The sequence below is a fragment of the Syngnathus scovelli genome, chromosome 7 (genome assembly GCF_024217435.2).
Source record: "Syngnathus scovelli strain Florida chromosome 7, RoL_Ssco_1.2, whole genome shotgun sequence".
NCBI classification, from domain to species: domain Eukaryota; kingdom Metazoa; phylum Chordata; class Actinopteri; order Syngnathiformes; family Syngnathidae; genus Syngnathus; species Syngnathus scovelli.
The window spans coordinates 15,525,315-15,550,875 of record NC_090853.1 but is presented as its reverse complement, the minus strand read 5'-3'; the positions used below and the strand labels follow the sequence as shown (position 1 = coordinate 15,550,875).

Below are 25,561 nucleotides of genomic sequence, written 5' to 3'. Positions count from 1 at the left end.
GTGGCCCTCCATGAGGGCAGACGTCAAAGAATACGTCGCAGCCTGTCCCGTCTGCGCCCGGAATAAGAACTCCCACGGCGCCCGAATGGGGTTGCTGCATCTCCTACCCATTCCTTCGCGTCCATGGGCAGAAATATCCATGGACTTCGTCACCGGGCTTCCGGCCTCAAATGGGCGAACCACCATACTCACGGTGGTAGACAGATTCTCAAAGATGGCTCACTTTATCGCCTTGCCCAAGCTCCCGTCCGCTAAACGAACGGCCACAGTGATGATGGACCACATATTCCGAATTCATGGGTTCCCAAAAGACATTGTTTCTGATAGGGGGCCCCAATTCATATCCAGGTTTTGGAGGGAGTTTTGCAGGCTCATAGGGGCAACCGTGAGTCTCACGTCGGGCTATCATCCGGAGGCAAACGGACAGACGGAACGCATCAACCAGCAGTTGGAGACAAGTCTCCGCTGCCTGGTCTCCCAGAACCCATCCTCGTGGAGCAAGAACCTCACCTGGGTGGAGTATGCCCACAACTCCCTGCCCACCACGGCTACAGGTATGTCCCCATTCAAGTGTGTGTATGGCTACCAGCCCCCAGTCTTCCCTGACAGTGAGCCGGAGGTGACGGTGACCTCGGCCCACGCCTTGGTGCGCCGCTGTCGTCGCGTCTGGTCGGCGGCGCAGGCCACGCTGGTCCGCCAGGGGGACCGGGTCAAGCGGATGGCTGACCGGAGGAGACGTCCGGCGCCCGTGTAGCAGCGAGGTCAACGTGTTTGGCTGTCCGCCAAGGATCTCCCCCACCGGGGGAACTCCAGGAAACTGGCGCCTCGCTTCGTGGGTCCGTTCCCCATCGCCAAGGTCGTGAACCCGGCCGCGGTGCGTCTCCACTTGCCCAGGTCCCTTGCAGTCCACCCCACCTTTCACGTCGGGAAGGTCAAGCCGGTTGTGGACAGTCCATTGGTGCCAGATCCTGCGCCGCCCCCGCCTCCGCGGACTGTGGGTGTTGGAACGGCCTACACGGTGAAGGAACTGTTGGACGTGCGCAGAAGAGGCCGGGGCTGGCAGTACCTGGTGGACTGGGAGGGTTATGGGCCGGAGGAGCGGCAATGGGTGCTGCCTAGTTATATCTTGGACCCGGGACTGTTTGAGGACTTTTATGCAGCCCACCCTGAGGCTCCTGGGCCGTCTGGGATCCGGCCCTAGGGGGGGGGTTATGTCATGCGGTCACGTTTATTTTTCCGGTTTTCTGTCTCGTTGGTGTAGTAACTTTACTTCCTGTTTTATTTTGTCATCCCTTCCGTTTCAGTTCGAGTTTCCTTCCTCTGTGTTTGGTTGTCTTGTCTTCCCCGATCCTGATTGTGGCACCTGCGTGATTGGCGCTAATTGTCAGCACCTGCGTCCCAGCCCTTTTGTGTGTATTTAGTCCGCGTCTTCCCCTTGTCTTGTGCCAGTGTGTCTTGCCTCGTCCCGACCACCAGCGATTCTTTGACGTCCGAACTCTCAGTAAGATTCCTCCTTTTTGTCTCGCCACAGAGCGACACTTTTTGTTAGTGCCTTGATCCCCATAGCCTTTTTGTCTCGCCACAGAGCGACGCTTTTTGTTAGTGCCTTGATCCCCATAGCCTTTTTGTCTCGCCCCAGTGCGACGCTTTTGTTTAAACTTTTTGCCACGTGTTTTCCCTCGCAAGAGGCGTTTTGAGTTGTACTTTTGAGCAGTGTGTGTGCTGGAATAAATCAGAGAAAGAAACGACTCTGCATCCGAGTCCTCCGCCTTGTTCCCTGCCTGACATCAAGTATGTTTTGGTTGGGAAGTCATGTTGTTTTGTTAAGTCATCTCAGTTTACCGAGTCTGTATTTTGAGTTCCGCCAATAAACCTTGGTCCAAGCTGCACTTGGTCGTCCTGCTCCATGCTCCATCCGTTCGTGACACCGGAGCCCAGGCCAACTTCCGCTGGTATAATCATATCATGATAATATAACAAGTGTAACATAATTATAACATTATATGCATAATAATTATAAAAATGACACATCACATGTAAACAATATAGATATAATAATTATAAACGACTGATAATTTTACATTATTTGACTATATATGTGATAATATACATAATATAATATATATATATATATATATATATATATATATATATATATATATATATATATATACGCCGTAATTTTCGGACTATAATCTCATCCGCGTTGCTTGTAAAGTGCCGAACCGCTGGGCCGGGGCAATTTTCGGCCACTTGGCGCATGCGCACGGCCTTTCGGCGGTGCCGGGCGGCGTGCGCGAGTGCACCGGCCACTGGAAGTCGAATGCGGCCCCGCGATGTCATCCGCGGTGCTTGTAAAGTGCCGAACCGCTGGGCCAGGGCCATTTTTGGCCACTTGGCGCATGCGCACGGCCTTTCGGCGGTGCTGGGCGGCGTGCGCGAGTGCACCGGCCGCTAGAAGTCGAATGCGGCCCCGCGATCTCATCCGCGGTGCTTACAAAACGCCGATCCGCTCGTCTTGGAGCTATTTCCTGCTACCCGGCGCGCGCTCACGTCCTCCCGGTGGTCCCGGTCGCCTCCGCGAACCGTTAAAAAAATGTCAAGTGAGCCTACCTTAAGAGACTTATAGATACTCCCGCCGTTCGGCCGGGCCGTGTCAATCAGAGGGAGGTATTTCCCCGTTACAAGCTCCGGGAAGATCAACGGGACGTGGAAAATGCTTAGCCGAGGTGCTGGAAGCCTCGGCCGGCTTAAAAAACTGGGAGGAAAGCACCCTGAGAACCGGCTGGAGGTCCTCTGGAAGCTCGGCGGGCCGTGAAAAACGCTTAGCCGAGGTGTTGGAAGCCTCGGGCGGCTTAAAAAGTGAGGAGGAAAGCACCCTGAGAACCGGCCGGAAGTCCTCTGGAAGCTCAGCGGGCCGTGGAAAACGCTTAGCCGAGGTGCTGGAAGCCTCGGCCGGCTTAAAGAGTGAGGAGGAAAGCACCCGGAGAACCGGCTGGAAGTCTTCTGGAAGCTCGGCGGGCCATGGTAAATGCTTAGCCGAGGTGCTGGAAGCCTCCTCGGGGCTCAAACGTGAGGAAGAATGCACCCCCGAGAGCCGGCTGGAAGTCCCCTGGGTCCTCCACGAACCGTTAAAAAGATGTCGAGTGAGCCTACCTTAAGAGAGTCATAGTTACTCCCACGGTTTGGCTGGCGGTGTAATTTCTCGCCGTGTCCGCCAGAGGGAGGCAGTTCCCCGCTACAGCGGCACCGGCAGCCTCCGAATGTCTCCCCGAGCACTTGGAAGTCCGCACGGGGGGAGAAGCGGTCCGTGCAAGGTGGAGCTGGACGATCACCGGCGCCGCTCGTCGTGCGCGCGCGGCCCGCTGGAAGTCAAATAAGGCTCCGCGATCTCATCCGCGGTGCTTATAAAGTGCCGATCCGCTCGGCTGGAGCCATTTTCGGCCACCTGGCGCGTGCGCACGGCCTCCCGGTGGTCCCGGCCGTCGCACGTGAGTGTGCCGGCCGCCGGAAGTCGAATAAGGCTCCGCGATCTCATCCGAGGTGCTTCTAAAGTACCGATCCGCTCGGCTGGAGCTATTTTCGGACACCTGGCTCGTGCGCACGGCCTCTCGGTGGTCCCGGGCGGCGTGCGTAAGTGCGCCGGCCGCCGGAAGTCGAATAAGGCTCCGCAATCTCATCCGCGGTGCTTATAAAGTGCCGATTCGCTCGGCTGGAGCTATTTTCGCCCAACTGGCATGTGCGCACGGCCTCCCGGTGGTGCCGGGCGGCGCGCGTGAGCGCACTGGCTGCTCCAAGTCCCGCGGAGAATCATCACAGCTCCACGACGCCGGCCAGGGATCCTAATGGTAATCACCCGGGCTTGCTGGAACATTATTCGGCCACATCGCTTGTGCGCACGGCCTCCCGGTGTTCCCGGTCGCCTCCACGAACCGTTAAAAAAATGTAAAATGGGCCTACCTTAAGAGAGTTATAGTTACTCCCGTCGTTTGGCCGCTTAAAGTGTCATCGGAGGTGGAGCAACGCGAGTGTGCGCTAAGTGCGAGAGGTGATGTAATTTTTCACCGTGTACGCCAGAGGGAAGTATTTCCCCGCCACAGCTTCACCGGCAGCTTCCGAATGTCTCCCCGAGTGCTTGGAAGTCCGCGCGGGGGGAGAAGCGGGCCGTGCTAGGTACCAGATGGAGCTGGACGGTCACCGGCGCCGCTCGTCGTGCGCGCGCGGCCCGCTGGAAGTCAAATAAGGCTCCGCAATCTCATCCGCGGTGCTTATACAGTGCCGATCCGCTCGGCTGGAGCTATTTTCGGCCACCTGGCGCGTGCGCACGGCCTCCCGGTGGTCCCGGGGGGCGCGCGTGAGTGCGCCGGCCGCCGAAAGTCGAATAAAGCTCCGCGATCTTGAAGTGAATTTTGAACTTTATGCGTATCTGTATGTTGCATTAGATGATCCACTAGTAGCAGTAAGACTATCAAACTATTCTTGTTGTACAGAGAAGCTTTAGTTTCAGTCATGTATAGGTACTTAGTAGAAGATAGAAGGGACCAGGGAGAGCTGAAGGGATGACCTTTTAGGGGAAACAAGCAGACTGAGACTCAAACTGCAGCTGTTACCCAAGCTTCTTGTCAGGTATAAAAGCTACGGCCCTGACAAAAGAAGCGGGGGGGCTCGCTCTAGCTCGGGCTCGCTCGCTCTCGCTCGCTCTCTCTCTTGGGCTTTTTACATCCATGCCTTGGGGCCACTCAACTTTTTGGAAAGACTTCACTCTGACATCGGTTGAATAAAATCTTTTCCCAATCAGCCGTGGGTCCCTGAAGTGCTTATTTGTCTGGAAACAGCCACCGGTCACCGAGTGTTTTTTGGAGACCAGCGAAGCAGCAAAAACCATATACCACATTTTCGGCGTCACGAACAAGATTCGTGTTCTCCAGGGGACCTTCCCGTCCGCTCTCTCCGCCAGCATCCAGCGGCCGGCCGACGACCTGTATTGAGGTGAGTTGCTTGCACTCAAAGTCGCCGCAGCATGCTCGCTCTTGGAAAGGGGGGGAGGGAGCGTTGTTCCCCACACGGAGGGCAGTTAAATGGATCTGATGGGGCCACGGCGGGCTCCAGGGAAAGTTGTCTCTCCTAGTCAAAAGCCGTCATAATGCGACTTTTGAAAGGGGAGTGGCCCCAAATAGAGACAGCGAAAGAAAAGTAAAATAAAAACCGGAAAAATAAATAAAAAACAATAAATAAAAAGGGAACAGTAACAAAACGTTTTGGGGATTGCACGAGTGAATGGCATGCCGGGTGAGAATGTTAATTGAGAAGAAATAAACGCCCCAGGGAGGGCGAATGTGAAACAGGACAGGTTGTCGAGAACAACACTGGTCGGCTGTCACAAGAAGAAAATAGTAGGAAGTCCCATAAAACGTGGACGTGGAAATTAGTCGTGTCAATGGTTCGACGGAGGATCGAAATTTTAGCTGTGTGATTGTGACGGAAACACAGATACGATTGAACTATGTTGCGACAGGAGACAGCCACTTAGCCCCCAGAGGTCCAAAATTCCTGGGCCAAGCCAGGACACTGCAAGTGCCAAGTGCGATTGTCGAGATGTTCGGTGGCCGTGCTAGTCTCTGCCAAAGTCCAACGAAAAAGGGAGGTTGCGTTGACCGCGTTTGGCCAATAGGAACGAGCGCAACCTTGGCATCCGTACTGTGAGAGTGAATGGGAGAAGATATCCGGCCAGGTCAGGGACCTGTGGGCCGAAGAGAAGGATGCGTGCGAAGCCACGTCGTTTGGGCACTGATCGAATTAGAGGTGTGTGTGAGTTATAAGGCTTGTCAATTTAAATGCTGGTGTAAAAGGCCCCCAGGTAAAACTTAAAAGGACTGGCGGTTTTTGAATATTGATTAAGCTAATATGATCTGCTTGCGGTTCGATTCCTCTATAGGGACGTATTATAATAGCATGCACGTCTGTCAAAGTTTGATCAATTTGAGCCTGTACAGACCGCGTTTGGGAAATAGGTGCTGGACGGCTACTGTGTGAAAAGAAATCCCACTGTGTGAAGGGGAAAACGTGACACCCGTAAGGCGGCGGGCCCTGACAACATCCCGGGTCGAAGGACTGCGCTGGGGAGCTGTCGGGTGTCTTCACGGACATCTTTAACGTTTCCCTGCAGCAGGCCATCGTCCCCTCGTGTTTCAAGGCTGCCACCATCGTTCCTGTGCCGAAGAAACCTGCACCGTCCTGCTTCAATGACTACCGCCCTGTGGCACTGACGCCCATCATCATGAAGTGCTTTGAGCGGCTGGTCATGGAGCACATCAAGTCCGTTCTCCCCCCCACCATTGACCCTTTCCAGTTTGCGTACCGTGCCAAGCGGTCCTCTGAGGATGCCATCTGCTCTGCCCTCCACTCGGCCCCCACCCACCTGGAGAGAAAGGACTCATATGTGAGGTTGCTGTTTGTGGACTTCAGCTCTGCCTTCAACACCATTGTGCCGCAGCGACTCATCCGCAAACTCGACGAGCTGGGCCTCAGTACCTCCCTCTGCAACTGGATACTGGACTTCCTCTGTCAGAGGCCTCAGGTGGTGCGTGTTGGCGACAAAATCTCCGCCAGCATCACGCTGAGCACGGGGGCCCCCCAGGGCTGCGTGCTCAGTCCATTGCTCTTCACCCTGCTGACGCATGACTGCACTGCGACCTACAGCGACAACCGCATAGTGAAGTTTGCTGACGACACGACTCTGGTGGGTCTCATCACGAATGGCGACGAGACTCGGTACAGGTCGGAAGTTGACCTTCTGACCACGTGGTGCAGGGACAACAACCTCCTGCTGAACGTCAAGAAGACCAAGGAAATCATTGTTGACTTCCGGAAGGGTCACACAACACACCTGCCGCTGATCATTGACGGTGCTGTGGTGGAGAGGGTGAGCTGCACCAAGTTCCTGGGGGTGCACATCAGTGAGGACCTCTCCTGGTCCGCAAACACCTCGTCACTGGCAAAGAAAGCTCAGCGCCGCCTGTACTTCCTGCGGAAGCTCAGGCGTGCATGTGCTCCTCAGGCAGTCCTGTCTACATTCTACCGTGGGACCATTGAGAGCGTCCTCACCAGTTGCATCGCTGTGTGGGGTGGTAACTGCACTGAACAGAACTTGAAGGCCCTGCAGCGCATAGTGAATACGGCTGGTAAGATTATTGGTGCTTCGCTCCCCTCCCTGAAAGACATTTACACCTCCCATCTCACCCGCAAGGCAACCTCAATTGCCAGAGATGTGAGTCACCCGGCTCACTCTTTGTTTGACCTTCTGCCCTCTGGGAAGAGGTACAAGAGCCTGCGCTCCCGCACCACCAGACTCGCCAACAGCTTCTTTCTCCAGGCTGTTAGGGCCCTGAACTCGCTACCCCCTTCTGCGTAGCGTGCGGCACTGTTGCGCTATTTTCGGGAATGTCTGCTGTACGCGCACTTGCTCCTTTTTTTTTTCTGCTCCTCTTATTTATTTATTTATTGTTGTGTTATTTATTCATTATTTATTCAGCACACTTTTGTTATACTTGTTTACTTGTTTGTCTGTTGTGAGCCATGTCTTGTCACCGTGGGATGGGGGAACGAAATTTCGGTTTCTTTGTGTGTCTTTGGCATGTGGAGAAATTGACAATAAAGCTGACTTTGACTTTGATTTGAAGTTTGATTAACAAAAGGCACTATGAAATTAATGGCATATTGGGAGATGATATTTAAGTTTGGTATCCCAGTCTGTCTCTTTCAGTGGTCATCAGTTACTCTGAAACTCGATCCCGAGACTCCACCGACAGCTGAGAACAACAAGAAAACGGTGCATGGCTCTGAGGCACCTTTGACCTTTGCAAGAGCAAAGGAGGACTATATTTGTGCTGGGGGGAGCACAACGCCCTGAGGAGAACGACATCCTCGGAGGCAGAGTACAAAGAGTGAAGGAACTTACAAGATGAGAATGGACTCAGTTGAAAATGGACTCATTCAAGAGTGAGAGATGAGTTGACTCTGAGACTACAACCAAAGACAACAACTTGACAATGAGGTGCGGCGAAAGAGACATGAGACCTGAAAGATGCATCAAGCTGCTGAGACGTTATCAAAACTGGTGGAGCTTGGGTCAGAGTGGAGGGAAGCTTGCTTGGACACTGAGTTTGACACCACTGAGGAGTCTTGATAACTAAAGACGTATAAAGAAATAAGGAGCAAAATGTGTAGTGTTACAGAAAAAGGAAAAGCATCATAGTCAGAGATTAAATTTGGATAAAACAGATAGGCTAACACTGTAAGAAATAAGAGTAGAATCACATTTAGCCCATCCAGCTTAACGATTAGACATTTAGTCATTGACACTTTGGAGAAGGGAAAATAGGGCATTAGGACCCACTAGGATGCAGCCAAGAGGTGATTAGATTGTTCAATGGAGCTAATTAATAAATTAGAAGTTAATCACACCTCACGGGGAAATTCTGGTGTCAAACAAGTCCGATAAAATCAAGGAATAACAGCCATGAAACCTTTTGACAGTTAAGAATAATACTGCTACTACTAATACTAAGAGTCACACCAAGTGATAGTGAACGCGATGACAAATGTGATAGGACTCGAATAACAAATGCCTTAATATGGCAAAGTGAAAATAACGTGGTGGAGTAGACTGTTGGAGTATCTTTACCCGGCTGCTCGATCAGAACGATGGATTAGGACAAAATTATTTAGGAACCATCTGAGGCTGCTTCTTTCCCCACGCTCACCTATGAACATGCTCAACAGTGGAAATGACTGAATTTTTTAGGCATTTATTTGGCAATTTTACGGTAAAGGTGAGGTATGAATGTAGGAAATATTTAATTGGGAAGAACATCCGGAAATGAAGGGTTACTGTTAGTATTCACTGATTGCCTGCTCACTTACACATACTAAATTTGTTTGTTGTGGTATGAGTGATAGAAACAAATGGAGTGGCATTTGTGCGGTTAGGAATGAGTGTGTGTGTCGGGAGCAGTGTGAAAGGCCAAAGTATTTTGGAGTTGGTATGAAAGGGTCACAGTTGAGGGTAAGATTCCTCTCACCTGAGACGGGAACACCCAAGAGTGATGACTAACAGCTGATGGTTAATCAGAGGCACCATGAACAGCAAAATAGTTCATGGAGAAGGCCGAATTCAGCAACATGGATGGACAAGACAGGACTAATATCAAACATTAGGACGATGGACGATATGACATGACAAACCTGGACTCACCCGACAGGGTGACAGACTATGTAGATGACAAGCATACATTTGAAACTTAAGCTTGCTTGTGGCAAGTGTGAGCTTTGCTTTGTTTCTGTGTGTCACTTGACTTATTGCAGCATCAACCGCCAGCCGAGGAGCAGATTGCTGGTTGTTTTATAACTTGTATTACTTTTGCAGGCTGTCGATTGCAGTCTTGGAAAGTTTATGTTGAATTCACGTGAAAATGTTAACCCTAACCCTTTTGATTTTTTATGATGATTGATGATTTTCAGGACGGAATCCCCGTGCGCCATGATTCATTGTGTGTCTATTTTCATTTAGTAGATACTCGATGCCTGTGTAGTTTTGTGAGTACAAGTGTCCGTTGTTGGTATTGCCGAGTGTGAGGTGCACAGTCAATTTTCAGGAACTTGGGGATGACGATCCTGGATGAGTGCAAGGTTCGACAGGACGGGCTGCAAGACATATGATGATGTGGTAGGACATTTGCCGGTTCCTTTTCGGATGCCTAATGACACATTGGGTGAATGTGTCTAAGGGGGGTGGGGTTACGTTTCAATGAGTAAGTAGATATAAAATTTAATTGTGACATTCAATGTTTTTTTTGGAATCACTTGTTTTTGAGGCTTTACCAGGACGTGCCAGAATTCAACAGGCAGTGATGGAAGGAGCAGAAGAAGTATCTCGAAAGCAAAGTTAATGGGAGATAACAATCTGGAATGGAAGCAAAGCGTGGTAACAATCTAGCGACAGTAAGGGTTAAGGTCTATCAACGGAAAAGCATGAATGACGACAACTCATACAGCCAATAGGGATTAGACTGCAGCACAATAGACAACAAATGTTTGGAAGGTAATTAAATAAAATAGGAAACTGGATCAGAAACAAGGAATAGAGAAAATTTCTTAACATATGAATGCATTAAAGCTGCTATTAAAGGGAAAGTATTTAAGAACACATTTCGACGAAGATAAGGTACATACACAAATTGGTTGGACAAAACTGACGAGACTGGTACCAATTTGACGATATTGAGAAAAAACCTAAATCAAAGAGGAAATTTGGAGAGAAAATTAGTATTTGGACTGGGAAAGAGTGATTGCCGAGACGTGATTGACAGGACTTCAGACAGTGACAGCTGCAGCAGGAAAGGCTAACTTGAACGGCTAGCAGTTACTCTGCTACAGGAAAAATCTTGCGAGACTGACAGCAAAACGAGGAATAAGGGGGATAATTCATAACTCCTGGGGGGAGTGTTTGTTTGTTTGTTTGTTTGTTTGTTTGTTTGTTTGTTTGTTTGTTTGTTTGTTTGTTTGTTTGTTTGTGTGTTTTAAGGATCACGTGGGCCTCTGGATCATAGGAGTAGATGCCGGGAACGCTCGGAGGTTCTATTGAGTACTTCGATGAGACGATGACCACCAATCGTCCCCGTGCCCCAAACAACCCCAGAGGAGAAGGATTTGTTTGCGGACGACTGCTTATGGAGATGTCGTTTACTAGGGGTGACCAAAGGGGGGCAGGAGGACTTCCGGCCTACGCTGGGCATTGCTGCTTTTTTCATTGCAACTCAAGGTTTTGTGCTGTTGTCATTGTTCAATACTGGCAGTAGCTACCAATTATCGCAGAACTCCTGGACGCTGACCGGGGCCTGGGAGGAGACTCTGAGGACGGTGAAGTGGACATAAAGCTCTTGGATGGACAGCAGGCCCTGGGCAGTGATCCCAGCGCGGTTCACTACTGAGCATTCAGTGGACTGGACTTTGCATCGAGAGAAACATACATATGCAAGGGGGGCAAAACTAAGAGTGTTTCAACTTTGCAGTATGCTGTGATATTGCGTCAATACTATGTCCTTCATTACTTTATCAAATGACCACATGTTGCATTACTTTAATCCATCACATATTAACATCATGTTAATGCAGTTTGACTGTTTAGCGGTCGGTGGATATGTCATTTCATTTTCATACTGTTTTGTGAGCTCATACTGTTTTGTGGATTGTAATGTGCCGGGGCTCCTTACACCTGGGTAACACCAGGTGAAGGGAACCACTGGGGATGGTAGAAAGGGCCTTCCTCTTTTTCCTTGCCATTAGACTGGCGAGGTTTTTTCTTGAGGAAGGGCCGGCAGCTTTTTGGTGCTTCTAACGGGCCACGCCAAATTTGTTACTTCACAATTTGTCACCTTTGTAAGGGTATTACCTAAGGGGGGTGGTACCGTCGTCGGTATAATGTGGACTTCAATTTTCTTTACTCGTGGTTCCTGAGAGGCCTCAGATTGTTGTCAGGGAGAAATTGGCTAAATAAATAGTTTGAGTTTTCCTAGTTAAAATAACCTTAAGTAGCATGCCTCGAGCATAATTTAGGCTGTGCAGGTATAGGCCAAATTGTAGACGTGACCATAGAAAATTTGGTTGGGAGAAGATTTTTTGGTTGTTTACTGATGTCATCTTTTGTTAAACTGTTTTCGGGACATTTGTAACGTCCCGAAGGGGGAAATGAAGTGAATTTTGAACTTTATGCGTATCTGTATGTTGCACTAGATGATCCACTTGTAGCAGTAAGACTATCAAACTATTTTCGCTGTACAGAGAAGCTTTAGTTTCAGTAATGTATAAGTACTTAGTAGAAGATAGAAGGGCCAGTTGTCCGTGACCAGGGAGAATTCAGTTGCAGCAATGTGTGCAATCCTATAATAAGGTAAAGTGGCTGTTGTCGTCCATCACCAACAGCGCTGGTCAAGATCTCCTTTTTAGGACTGAAGTAAACTAGTACATTGAAAACTACAGCTGTTACCCAAAGCCGTGACATCAGATTCTTGTCAGGTATAAAAGCTACGGGCCTGACAAGAGGGCTGGGTTCCAGGGCTCGCTCTAGCGCGGGTTCGCTCGCTCTCGCTCGCTCCCCCTTTTGGGGGGGGGGGGGGGGGGGGGGGGCTTGGGCCACTCAACTTTTTGGAAACACTTCACTCTGACATTGGTTGAATAAAATCTTTTCCCAATCAGCCGTGGTCCCTGAAGTGCTTATTTGTCTGGAAACAGCCACCGACCACCGAGTGTTTTTTGGAGACCAGCGAAGCAACTAAAACCATATACCACAATGGTGATGATGAAGACTGAGGTTGCCAGTTTCTTCAAACAGGTCAAAGCAATCAATAAAAACTGTAACATCCAGGTTCAATGGAAATGAGATAATAAAGATATCTGCATCTGTAAAACCGTCTTGCATGAAGCCACCCCATTATTTACTAATCTGGCCCACCACATCAGATTCATCCAAAGAGGGCACCTCAAACGTTGAATCAGACATACAGTTGCGGTCACGGAATGGCCCAATGAGCTCGAGTTGGGGCTTTCTTGTCTCATTCAAGAAGATACATTTGGGCAAAACAGGGTGCCAGTTCTGTTCCACATAACCTATGGCATTTCCAGGGGGTTCTGCACCTCCAGCTCCTGCAGGCAGCAGGGGAAGCAGCACAGAGTGCACCTCAGTTGGCAGCTCAAGGTTACAATGTCACGTCCTAAATTCTCATGAAGGTGTATTGTGAAAGGCCTAGCCGGGCCGCAGGCCTGCATGGTGAAGATATCATTGTCCTCAGTAGCTCCGAACACCTGCTGCTCCAAGATATTCTTTACTGTGTAAACATTGCTCATCCCCCAGCCAGTAATCGTCTCGGCCAGGTGGACCCTCTCAGCTGGCTGATTTGAATCAGGTGTTCTAGTCCAGGTGGACAGCCTAAAACTGGGACAGGTAAGGGCACTTGCATGGCAGCAGCCGGTAGTGTTTACGGTGGGGGAGCTACTGCTGCACTTTCCAATGGAGTTGGATATACTGGATTTTGAAAAATTCCCAGTGTCTGATAGTGAATGTAACACTCGCATAGCCTACCCACATTGCTGACCGTGTTGTTTGAAAGCATGGCTAGCGGTGCTGAAAACAGGAGTAGCAGTAAGATACTGGGGTAAAAAACATGTCAGTTTCAACTTTGAAATATGTATAAAATTGTCAATCAAAACTGTCAATATTGGTTTGAAATTGTTCATTATCATGTGTTTATTGGGCGCCTAATGTGTATGGCCTGGCAACATTTCTTTTTTTGAAATCCACCAGAAACTAACAAGAACTGAAAGAAGCTGTAGTAAAAGCCTGGAAAAGCATTTCAAATGAGGAATGAAACATTCTCGTGAAGTCAATGGGTCACAGGCTTGATGCAGTTATTACAAGTAAGGGTTAAGCAACGTTAAATTATTATTTAATAATACTTTTGCTCACTTGGCTTGAAACGAAAGTTCTTTGTCCTAAATTGTTTAACATTTAGATGTAAATAATATGAAATAAAATCCGAAATTCTGTCAGATTTCTCATTTGAACTGAAACCCATGTTTTCAGGATACTGGGGAGCAAAAAAAGGAATTGACCTCACCATTCCAAATTCTTTTGGAGGCAACTGTATCTCACAAAAAGATCCATGATAACTAAAAGTGAATAGCAGACAGACAGGAGGGGAACGACAACCGTATGATGGAGTGCAATATTACATTTGTTTTCCGATGTAGCATTGTGCTAGTATGTACAGGGAGGTGCAAAAATAGGTAAACATCCCTCCATCTATCCAATATCTGAACTGCTTCATTCTCACAGGCACCTTCCTGTGTAGAGTTTGCATGTTCTCCCCATACCTGTGTGGGATTTCTCGGCATACTCCGGTCCAGGCTCCTCCTACATATATATATATATATATATATATATATATATATATATATATATATATATATATATATATATATATATATATATATATACGCCGGAATTTTCGGACTATAAGTCGCACCGGAGTATAAGTTGCACCAGCCATAAAATGCACAATACAGTGAAAAAAAATCATATATAAGTCGCAGCGGAGTATAAGTCACACTTTTGGGGCAAATTTATTTGTCAAAATCCAACACCAAGAACAGACATGAACCAGCAACAACAGGCTAAACGATACGGTATGCTAACATGACATATACACAAACAAGGAGCTGAGAACGGGCCTGAGTAACATTCAGAGTTATTCAAATAAGTATTACATAAATAACATGTTTATCAAACCATCTGTGTCACTCCAATTCATTAAATCCATCGAGCATCCTTTATGTAAACAATGCCACGTATGCGCCACATATGCGCCGCTGACGTCGGACTCGTAAATTGCATTTCTAATTATTCGACAGACCCATATAACGATATATAAAGTATATTTCAAATAACTATCATACAACATTATCAACCATCTGTGTCACTCCTAATCATTAAATCCATCTATCAGATTCCTCGTCCTTTATGTCAACAACGCCGCGTGCGCGCCGCACAGATCTAGTATACAAAGTCAAAGTCAAAGTCAGCTTTATTGTCAATTTCTCCACATGCCAAAGACACACAAAGAAACCGAAATTTCGTTCCCCCCTATCCCACGGTGACAAGACATGGCTCACAACAGACAAACAAGTAACAAGTATAACAAAAGCGTGCTGAATAAATAATGAATAAATAACACAACAATAAATAAATAAATAAGAGGAGCAGAAAAAAAAGGAGCAAGTGCGCGTACAGCAGACATTCCCGAAAATAGCGCAACAGTGCCACACGCTACGCAGAAGGGGGTAGCGAGTTCAGGGCCCTAACAGCCTGGGGAAAGAAGCTGTTGGCAAGTCTGGTGGTGCGGGAGCGCAGGCTCCTGTACCTCTTCCCAGAGGGCAGAAGGTCAAACAAAGAGTGAGCCGGGTGACTCACATCTCTGGCAATCGAGGTTGCCTTGCGGGCGAGATGGGAGGTGTAAATGTCCTTCAGGGAGGGGAGCGAAGCACCAATAATCTTACCAGCCGTATTCACTATGCGCTGCAGGGCCTTCAAGTTCTGTTCAGTGCAGTTACCACCCCAGACAGCGATGCAACTGGTGATGACGCTCTCAATAGTGCCACGGTAGAATGTAGACAGGACTGCCTGAGGAGCACATGCGCTGAGCTTTCTTTGCCAGTGACGAGGTGTTTGCGGACCAGGAGAGGTCCTCACTGATGTGCACCCCCAGGAACTATATTGTAGCGTTAACAAAGTACCAGGAAACACGTGGGTTTGGTAAACGGCTCTTTATTTAACAAGAGTTCAACGAGCCAACAACTACTGAACTGTAACGATAAAAACATATACAAGTTGCTACACGAAATAAAATATATCAAATAACTATAACATAAATACATTTTTCAAACCTTGTGTCACTCCAAATCATTAAATCCTTCGTCATCTTCGTCATCCCGTGATAGAATCCTTTGTCTTTATGTAAACAACCGCCGCGCTGCTGACGTCACTTGCAGGTCAAATGACAGTTATCCCTTGCTACATCGCGGTTTCACTACATCACGGATTTTTGAATTTTGAAAATTTGCGAAAAAATTCACATAGAAGTCGCTCCTGAGTGTAAGTCGCCCCCCCACCCAAACTATGAAAAAAAAACGCGACTTATAGTCCGAAAATTAAGGTACTAAAAAATATATTTTCTCCTTTTTTAAAATCATTTTAGTAAATGTCTTTTTTTTTCTTCCTATTAACTTTAAAAAGGGAAAAAAGGTAGAAGAAAAAGATACTACTCTTAGTACTTTTGAGCCCCGCTTCCATTATGACAGTCTAAAACAGGGGTCGGCAACCTGTGGCTCCGGAGCCGCATGTGGCTCTTCAGCCTCCTTATAGCAGCTACATTGGCCTTGACAAAAAAAAAAACGAACATAAATAAAGAGTATTTCTTAATTCATTTGTATTTACATATTATTAGTTTTTGTTGCGCAGTTATCTTGGAGTTTGAGTTGATACGTCCCGCGCCTTTACCTGCTGGCAGCTCTTAGATTGTGTGAACCCGTGCGAACCTGTGTGCGAAGTTGTGAACCCTGAATAGCCATGAAAAAAAAAAAAAAAAAGGAAAGTTTCGGAAGAAAATAGAGAGTTTAATTCAGCGTGGACTTATTTATTTACATTCACCGCCAACGACGCTGGCTTACCTGTATGCTCTTTCCTTATCACACCGCTGGACATCGACCCATCCCTGCTGAACACAGTTGCATTCACTGGAGTAAGTAAGCCTGATCTAGAAATTGAACTGGCAGACATAGCGGATAAAGATTTATGGGTTAATAAGTTCAAATCACTGACGGCGGATATTGAAGAAGTCGCCCGTCAGAAGGCTACACTCGTTAAAGAGCACAAATGGAGATATGGAGAAACTCCCCCACCCCGCCAAACTTGTTTTTGAAACATGGAGTGCCATTCCTGACACGTATATTAACATGGAAAAGTATGCATTTGGAGTCTTGTCCATCTCAACATACTTATGAGCAAATGTATAAATAAATAAATGTAATTTAATAAGCTATTACTTTTCCTGGAAAAAAAAATCTGACTCCGAGCTAATGTAGATTTTTTTTGTGTGTTCAGGTGCTTCAGTTTATTGCTGGCAGACCCCTGGCATAGCCTGTCAACATAGGCAGCCGTGTGATTACGCCATCCTCAGAGGAGGCGAGACAGGAAGTTGGCTCCTCGGAGCGAATCGTCTTCGGTTTTAAAATAACTATAAAAATTCAGCAATTTTGGATCAAAATGATACAAAACTATTGAAATTAAAAGGAAAATTACTTTATAATGAAAACAATTGAATTTGTTTTGTCCCTTTTCATGATGTCAGGGGAGGCGTAGCCTCTCTTGCCTCCTCTGACCGCACGTCCCTGCCTTATCAGATTCGGTTAAAAGAAAATGCAATACCAGTGATACATGCACCAAGGAGAGTTCCAGCTCCACTTCGTGAATGTCTCAAAAAGGAACTAGCCAGGATGTGTAAACTAAAAGTGATAACAAAAGTGGAAGAACTAACAGGGTGGGTAAACTCAATGAATTGAGTCCCTGGTTACTTGAGTGTGTTACTGATGGTATTCTTTGTTACTTTGGTGCCAGATCAGTGCAGGTCATTCATTAAGTCCTCCCATGTGGTTCTGGGATTTTTGTTCACCTTTCTTGTGATCATTTTGACCTTGAGATCTTGTGTGGAGCCCCAGATCAGGACCATTATTTACCAAATACTTTTTTTTCCCACTATAATTTACAAATAAATTATTTAAAAATCAAACAATATGATTTTCTGGATTTTTTTTCCATTTTGTCTCTCAGTGTGTCTCAAGTGTACCTATGATGAAAATTAAAGGCATCTCTCATCTTTCAAGTGGGAGAACTTGTACAATTGGTGGCTGACTGAATACCTTTTTGACCCACTATGTGTGAGTGTGTGTGTGTGTGTGTGTGTGTGCGTGCGTGCGTGCGTGCGTGCGTGCGTGCGTGCGTGCGTGTGTGTGTGCGCACATCCCCGTCAACGATCATTGTGACTTCAGGGATAAGACTGTGTAGGTACAGACATTTTAATAGAACAATTTAATGGGGAACTTGAAAGCGGAGGAAGATTATTGTTATTAAGACCAGTAAAAAAAAGATTCTTACATAGATGGCTTGATATTTACAAGAATGGCTTCAGGACCGGCGGCTCGGTGGCGCACTGGGTAGCACGTCCGCCTCACAGTTAGGAGGGTGCGGTTTCGATTCCACCTCCGGCCCTCCCTGTGCGGAGTTTGCATGTTCTCCCCGAGCCCGCGTGGGTTTTCTCCGGGCACTCCGGTTTCCTCCCACATCCCAAAAAACATGCTTGGTAGGCCGATTGGTCACTCCAAATTGTCCCTAGGTGTGAGTCCGAGTGCGAATGGTTGTTTGTCTCTGTGTGCCCTGCGATTGGCTGGCAACCGGTTCAGGGTGTCCCCCGCCTACTGCCCGATGACGGCTGGGATAGGCTCCAGCACGCCCGCGACCCCCGTGGGGACTAAGCGGTTCGGAAAATGGATGGATGGATGGCTTCAGGACCATACATGAGATGTCTGTCTCTGTGTTGTCTCAGTCTGGTCACAAGATTAATTTGTGTTAAAAGTGAAAGACAAATACACTGCTCCTGAGGATTTGTCTTCCTGAATATCTCTGTTCATTTGTTTTTTACTCTTACTGGTGGCATTATTATAGATTCCCCTTCAATTAGACATCAATTTCAATACAAATTCTAAATTCTGCCTTTCAATCTGTGTTACAGTGTCAGGCGGCTGGCTTCAGATGCCAGGGACGAGGGGTGAAATCCTGGTCAAGGCCAATGGTGTCACGGTCGGTTGTAGCATGGAGCAGGACGACCAAGTGCAGCTTGGACCAGGGTTTATTGAAGCAACTCAAAATACAGACTCGGTAAACTGACATGACTTAAACAATAACTTGACTGACTGACCGGGACGTGGAACAAGAAGACAGCAGGACATGACGGCACCAAGACAGGACGACACACCGAACGACAGGAACCAAAACCAAAACCAATACCAATGATCCGACAGGGAGAGAGGGGCAGACAGGACTTTTATACACGACAGGTAACGAGAGGCAGGTGGGAACAATCACACTGATCATGGGCACACAGGAGGGGAGGGGCGAGCACACAGACAGAAACCAAGACAACAGACACATAGTGGAGCAGTTGGGGACGAGACGTGACAAATGGTAGCACCCATTTGGGTCCCTCGGCAAGACCCTTTTACACTACGGGTGGGTTGCATCAGGAAGGGCATCTGGCGTAAAAACTGTACCAAACATCACACGAGTAACATCATACGACCCCTGACTAAAAAAGGACTCGCCAAAAGTCAAACAACAATCTGTGTCACAGTGTGTATTGTATGCATAACTTTAACCAGTGTAATTGTGGACTTCCTCTTTGAGAAGCTTAAACTAAAACTAACAATTAACGAGATGACTGAACCTTGTAATAGCTTGCAGAAGGTTCTGAGTCCAGATATCAACTTTAATGTATTCAATTACTGATACAAAAGACATAACGTTTTGCACAAATCCTCTGTAAATCTCCCTATAATTAAAAACAAACAAACATACATCTCAAAACTATAAACACTTATCATACATATGCATTTTTTTTTCACAATTTAAAACTGTCCCTAAATTCTTGTACAGGGTTTCCCAAGAAGGAAATAAAGCACACTTTTATCCCCTACTTTTAGCATTGCATAAATACGCTTTTTAGATTAGGTCTATAGGTCTATAAGTCAACTCCTCTGCTGCAAGTGCGACAATTTGAGGACGATTTCAGCTATATTTAGCAAACATCTCAATGCGTCGAGCAATCATTTTCGTATTTCCTCACAAATTGATTTTATTGGCAAGTGCCCACTTTGGTTTCTTATTTATACAAATATTTATTGTCAGTAGGGAGAGATGGTAATTCCCCACAAATTGATGCTATTGGTGAGCGCCCACTTACGTTTCTTATTTATACAAATAGTTATTGTTAGCAGGGAGAGATGGAAAAACAGGCAGGATATGGCTCTTGTAAGACCAGGGTTTCCTACCCCTATTCTCAAGTTTTTAGATTGCCTCGCTCTCTTTTTGATGACTGCTGATTGTTTCTTTTGTGTGCGTGTGTATTGTATTGTATTGTATTGTATTGTATTGTATTGTATTGTATTGATCACTAAAATGCCTAATTATATTTGTCAATTTAGTGTGAGGGTTTGTGTATATTGAGCATATTGCAGACACATTGGCATACAAGCAATTGAAACATTCATATCCCATAATGTGTCCTTAAAGGTATTTTGAAAAACAAAATGGAACAATAAAAACATTTGAACAGCAATTCATCTTATCTCTGTATATACATTTGTTCATAAACTATGACAACCATCAATTTTAATGTTACCACCGGCGTACATTGAAGAGGAGCTAGAACCAATAAGCTGAATACAGCAGCCTCTGTGCTATGAAGCTTTTTAATACAGGGAGAAGTGGTGGCAATGTATGCAGTGAAAAACAGTTAGTGGTGAAGTAAGAGGAGGAAGCAGTCAGCCGGTTAGATGAGGAACTACGAGCAGCTTAGCACTTAAAAAAGGAAAATTTGAATTGCAGAAACTATAACAATTATGTCACCAAAGTCTTAATGTTAATTCCGTTTTTAATTTATTATACATATTAATATAACCTCTTAAGGGGGAATTTAAGTTACACTCTCCTGTAGATATTCTGAGAATTGATTGAAATATGGAAAGGTATCTTATTTTCTCCTGTAAACTTTGTCTTTCAAGGGGATCTTAAAAATAACCGAAAATAAATGAGTAACCACGCACATATGTGTTAAAAATGCAGAATTGGTAAATGTTAAATTGAATTAACTTCTGGAAACAATTTTAAATAAATGTTGCTAATTTGATTGTATGTCACAGTGTTACAGATGTGTTTTCAAAAGCAAGGGAATAGACATTTAGATTGGTATCTTTAAAGACCTTTCAAACTCTTGTGTAAGAAAGTCAGCCTAAGTTTGTGCTGTAGGGTATTTACTGCATTACTGCATAATAAGTATCAAACCGTTACATTTGAATGAGCTAAAAAACATAAGTGAGCACCCAGTGCTTAATACATTAATTGTCACGAACGGGTGGAGCATGGAGCAGGACGACCAAGTGCAGCTTGGACCAGGGTTTATTGAGGGACTCAAAAAGGCAAACTAACACACTCGGTAAACTGACATGACTTAGCAAAACAACATGACTTCCCAACCAAAACATACTTGAAACCGACAGGAACCAAAAGGACATGAAGACGACACGACAACCAATGATCCGACAGGGAGTGAGGGGCAGACAAGACTTATATACATGACAGGTAACGAGAGGCAGGTGGGAATAATCACACTGATCATGGGCACACAGGAGGGGAGGGGCGAGCACACAGACAGAAACCAAGACAACAGACACATAGTGGAGCAGTTGGGGACGAGACGTGACATAATAGTAAAGTATTTATTATTATATACACTACATACCAATACTATGTACAGTATTATTGTTTATTGTCTGAGAGGAGGATGAACGATGATAATGATCCCATGGTCCACCATTGGCGTGGAAATGAGAGGATATACATGAAAATAGTAACAGCTTTAAACAGAGGCGTATAGAATAAAGAGAAATTCAAAATCCTGAACATGGTGATCAGGTACAGCAGGAGAACATGGATTAGGACATCGCAAAGTGAAGAGAGAAAAATCAGACCATATCATAAAAGGGAGATTTACGTAACTTCTGAAAAGTACAAACTTAACAGTCACAGAAAAGTCACTTCCTGTACATTCCTGATACATTGCAAAACAACTTCATCAATCTGCAAAATCATGTTTTGGGCAGTTAATTTCTAACCTTGTTTGCAAGCTGAATTCTCACGGTATTTGTGAGTTTACAAAAACACAAGAATCCATCTTGTCTCAGGCCTGCACAACTGGATGACCGAACCAATCACAAAGCAAAAATGTACTTAGGGTCAAGATAAGTTTCTGCGTCAAAAACAAGAAGCGCTGAGCCGGGGAAAACCAACGAACCAACCACACTGGTGACACCGGTGGACAAATGCATGGATGCTGCGATTAATTCTGTTTCTGCAGTTACTCACACTTTCTTTTTGGAAGGTTGTGCTTCTTTAACTCCCTGATTCGGGTTTCTGCTGTCGTGATTGGTCAAAACAAAAGTTTGATAGGCTGCACAGATTGCCACATCACCCAATCAGCTTGAAGTATTGTACTCAATTGTCCCTCCTTTCCCAAGCAGATCACAGTGGATAGATACTGTGAAGAACTCTGTCGAGTGATTTACGTATCAATCTGATTCTTGTCATGTTGGTTCATTTGCTGTCGTTTCAAGCTCCCTTTTTGTGTATCACTGTGAGTGAAGTTGATAGTTGGTTGGACCCCCAATTTCTATTATACAGACTCAAGAGACTTCTAGAAATGTCCAGGATGGGACAGTCGGCGGTTCAGTTTCGGCAGCCTGTCCAACATACTCGCCAGCTGGGTGAAGGTTGGTCTGTCATCTATTTCAAATGACCAGCAGGCAGAAAAGATCTCCTGTTGTGGCAAAACATTGATACATGCCAACATTAGTTGTTACAAATTGACAAATACGTATATATCCTCACTCAACTACGTATGACTGTGAATCACCATTAGGCATTCACCATGACAAGTTAGAGTGAGCACCACTCTAACACATTATTTTGACTGTAATTATCACTTCAACTCCAAGCCCCATCAACATGTGGAAATGCTCCTCACGGCTCAATTTTCCTCCACCAATTAATATAATGTCAACTTTTGGTCATCGTTGTAATGTAATAGAAATAAAATTTCTCCTGAAGTCAAGTATGGTTTGTTGTCATGGTTTCCGTTCGCATCTCTGTCCCGCATCTGTACGCTCGCCCCTCCTATGTCCTACCAGTAATCGCTGTAATCGCCGTTACCTGCCCCTTGTTTCCAGTCTTGTATTTAAGTCCTGTATGCGTGTCACTCCCGGTCAGATTGTTCTGTTAGCCTGTTGCCAGACCTGTTAGTCAGTCCTGTTAGTCAGTTTTGTTGTCCTCCCTGTTTACTCTTGCCTGTTTTCCTGTTTGCCAGTTTGTTCCTGCCTGTTTGCCTCCCTGTTAGTCCTGCTATGTCCTCCTGTTTGTTCCCCTCATCCTCTCCTCCACCACCCTTTTCCCTTCAATAAACCGTGCTCCAAGCTGCATTTGGTCACCCTGCTCCATCCCGCACATGACATATCTTCTTATCCGAAAAGGAGGTGCTTTAAGTGCCCACACTTGGCTGGCTACACATTACTAGAAGTTCAGTGCTCTCTGAGTTATTTATCCGTAATTGACACACATGGGCCGGCTGACTGGGCAGCGCGACACAGGCTGCTGCATCTCATACTCCTGGATGGAGCTAGATGGGCAGAGGGCGGTGGCAACAATGAAGAGGTCAGGCGGCGATGAACAAAAACTGCGGGCACGGAGCTTCTTCGGGCGATGCAGACGGGAGATCCTCCCAGCTGCCTCACAGGCCGTGGCTAGCTAATGCGATCGACGGCAGACTATGAGCTTTTTGGCTGTGGCACATAGGCCCATGTCTGGGAGGTAAAAAGCTGAAATCGCACTGCTAATCTTGTTAGTTTAGCCGTTGGATGCTAATTCTGCATTGACAAGCCATAGGAGCTAGAGGGAGCAGTGTCTGTTAACCTGTCTGACTATGAGCTGTAGTAACTTTTGTGTCACTAAACGTCCAAAAATTACGACCAATCGCCACTAAAGTTCTGATGCGCATTCCACCGATTGTCCACTTCAACCTGTAAAATAAATTTTAAAAACTATCAGCACAATTGTTTAGATTTTCTGAGGTGCCTAGTACATCCTTGTCTTTGAATTAGCAGCACTTGTGACTGCATTTACGATTGTGGAGTGTGAGCTTACATATTCACTCAAATGTCCATTTTTCGTATCCATTTCTACATAAACACAATATGTTAATCTGCGATGTCAAGCGAGCATGCTGGATCTCTTTGCCTCCAGCTAAGCCACGCCCCCAAAAAATGACACCACATTCTTTACGAACTCTTAAAGGGGTCCATACACACAGTTAAAAAGCGAATATTACAAGGAAATCAACCTAAAAAGCTTTTAAAACAATGTAATAGCCCTACTTTATGCTATAGACTTACCATAACTTCCTTGCCCAGGTTGGCATCTGTCTGCACCCTCTTCATGCCCTCATTGCTACCCACTAACCAGATTTTGGCTTCCACGGGATGGTTGGTGATTGGCCAATCTCTAGCATGCAGCTCATACCAGATTGTACTGAAAAAAGTCAATGTCAAGTTAAATCAAATAAATAAAATTAATTGCACTTCTAAACCAAAAAACATTTATGCCTAATATATAGAAATTTATATGAGAAAAGGATTGTACTGGCCTCTTTTTTATGCCTACAACAATCGTGTGGGTCTGGTGCAACGTGCTGTGCAGTTTAACATTTGTGCAGTAATGTTAGTCTCAAGCCATTTTTTTGCTTTCAGGCTTAGAACAAACCAATAATCACCATGAACATTTGGAATATTTCAAATAATGTTAACTCTAGCTTTTTATGTAATTATTAGTTTTGAATTGACAACATTTAATACCCAAAAGCATAAACATCGGCAGCTTTCGAGAACGGCAGCTGGTCCTCAGCAACGTCTGGGCTCATCACGTGAACAATCTCTGGGGACAGGTAGTTGATCCATCCTTGGGGTATTTTCAACACACTCTTTCTTCTATTCACACAAAACATTGCAATCACAATGTAGACAATAATAACATAAACTGAAGACATCTGTTGCATTCTTACCTTCCTTCTTCTACCACACCGGCCATCCCAAACAGACCAAAATCTGTTATAACTACTCTGTTGGAGTCATAGAAAACATTCTTGGACTTCAGATCTTTGTGAATGATGCCTTTTGCATGCAGATAGCCCATTCCCTTTGGTAGAGACAAATATGCAAATAATACATAGCAGTTTGGGACTGTCAAAAGTCGGCCTCATGTTGTGAAAAAATGGTATCTGTTTAGCTGTACATACTATACGTACTAAAAAATTCAAATGAACTCAGGCAGGACGTTGTGTTAAACAAAACATCAACAAACAAAAAAACACAATACAGTGACTTGCAAATCCATTTCAACCTATTAAAAACAGCGAATTCAACCTACATTCAACATACTGTATATTGAACCTAACACTACAAAGCAGGGCTGTAGTACTCGAGTCGGAGTCCAGACTACACATTTTTGGTGACTCAGACTTGACCATCGAGAACTGGCGTTAGCAAATATGAAGCAACCTGCAAATTCTGTAAGAACAGAATTTCAGACCCATATTGCACCACACCGAACTTTGTGTGACACTTGCAATATAACAAAAAGAGGTACCGTATTTTTTGGACTATAAACCACTATTTATTGCACACCTTCCCTGCCTCCCTCCCTCCCTACTCAAGACTGTCACAATGATGTGTCAATCAATCGTCAGACTGCCTTTGTACTGTACACGCATCATCCGGCTCGTGTGGTGATTGGCCGTTGGCAGCACACGTTGGAAGGACCAATCAACATCACATGTGTCCGTCCGTATCTCGCTTTTTCCCTCCCCAATTCTACTACTGCTGTTCTCAACTACCGTCCTACAAAGTCACATCCGTCTTTTCTTTCTGAACTCTCTGAACTCCTCACCATCGTATCTTCAGTCTCCTCCCGCCTCCTACTCACCAGTGACTTCAACATCCACATCGACCAGCCAACTGCCCCACTGACGTCTGACTTCATCTCTCTTCTGGACTGCTTCCATCTTACCCACCATATCAA

The 25,561-nt window shown here is 45.8% G+C and overlaps 1 protein-coding gene and 1 pseudogene across 7 annotated transcripts in view; both read right to left on the bottom strand.

Moving 5' to 3' along the window:
- Positions 1-12,268: 12,268 nt before the first annotated feature.
- On the bottom strand, positions 12,269-13,893 carry LOC125972282 (phospholipid scramblase 1 pseudogene; annotated as a pseudogene).
- Positions 13,894-20,818: 6,925 nt separating this feature from the next.
- The window catches only part of LOC125972216 (kinase suppressor of Ras 1), a 62,523-nt gene continuing 57,780 nt past the window's right edge, over positions 20,819-25,561 (bottom strand). For 5 of the 7 annotated variants that reach the window (XM_049725764.1, XM_049725765.2, XM_049725768.2 and 2 more), the window contains 4 exons: positions 24,546-24,679; positions 24,340-24,471; positions 23,881-24,016; positions 20,819-22,253 (listed from right to left, as the gene is read on the bottom strand). In XM_049725764.1, coding sequence (XP_049581721.1) covers positions 22,131-22,253; positions 23,881-24,016; positions 24,340-24,471; positions 24,546-24,679 — 525 coding nt within the window. In that variant the 3' untranslated portion in view covers positions 20,819-22,130. The other 2 variants (XM_049725766.1, XM_049725767.2) reach the window with 2 other exon arrangements.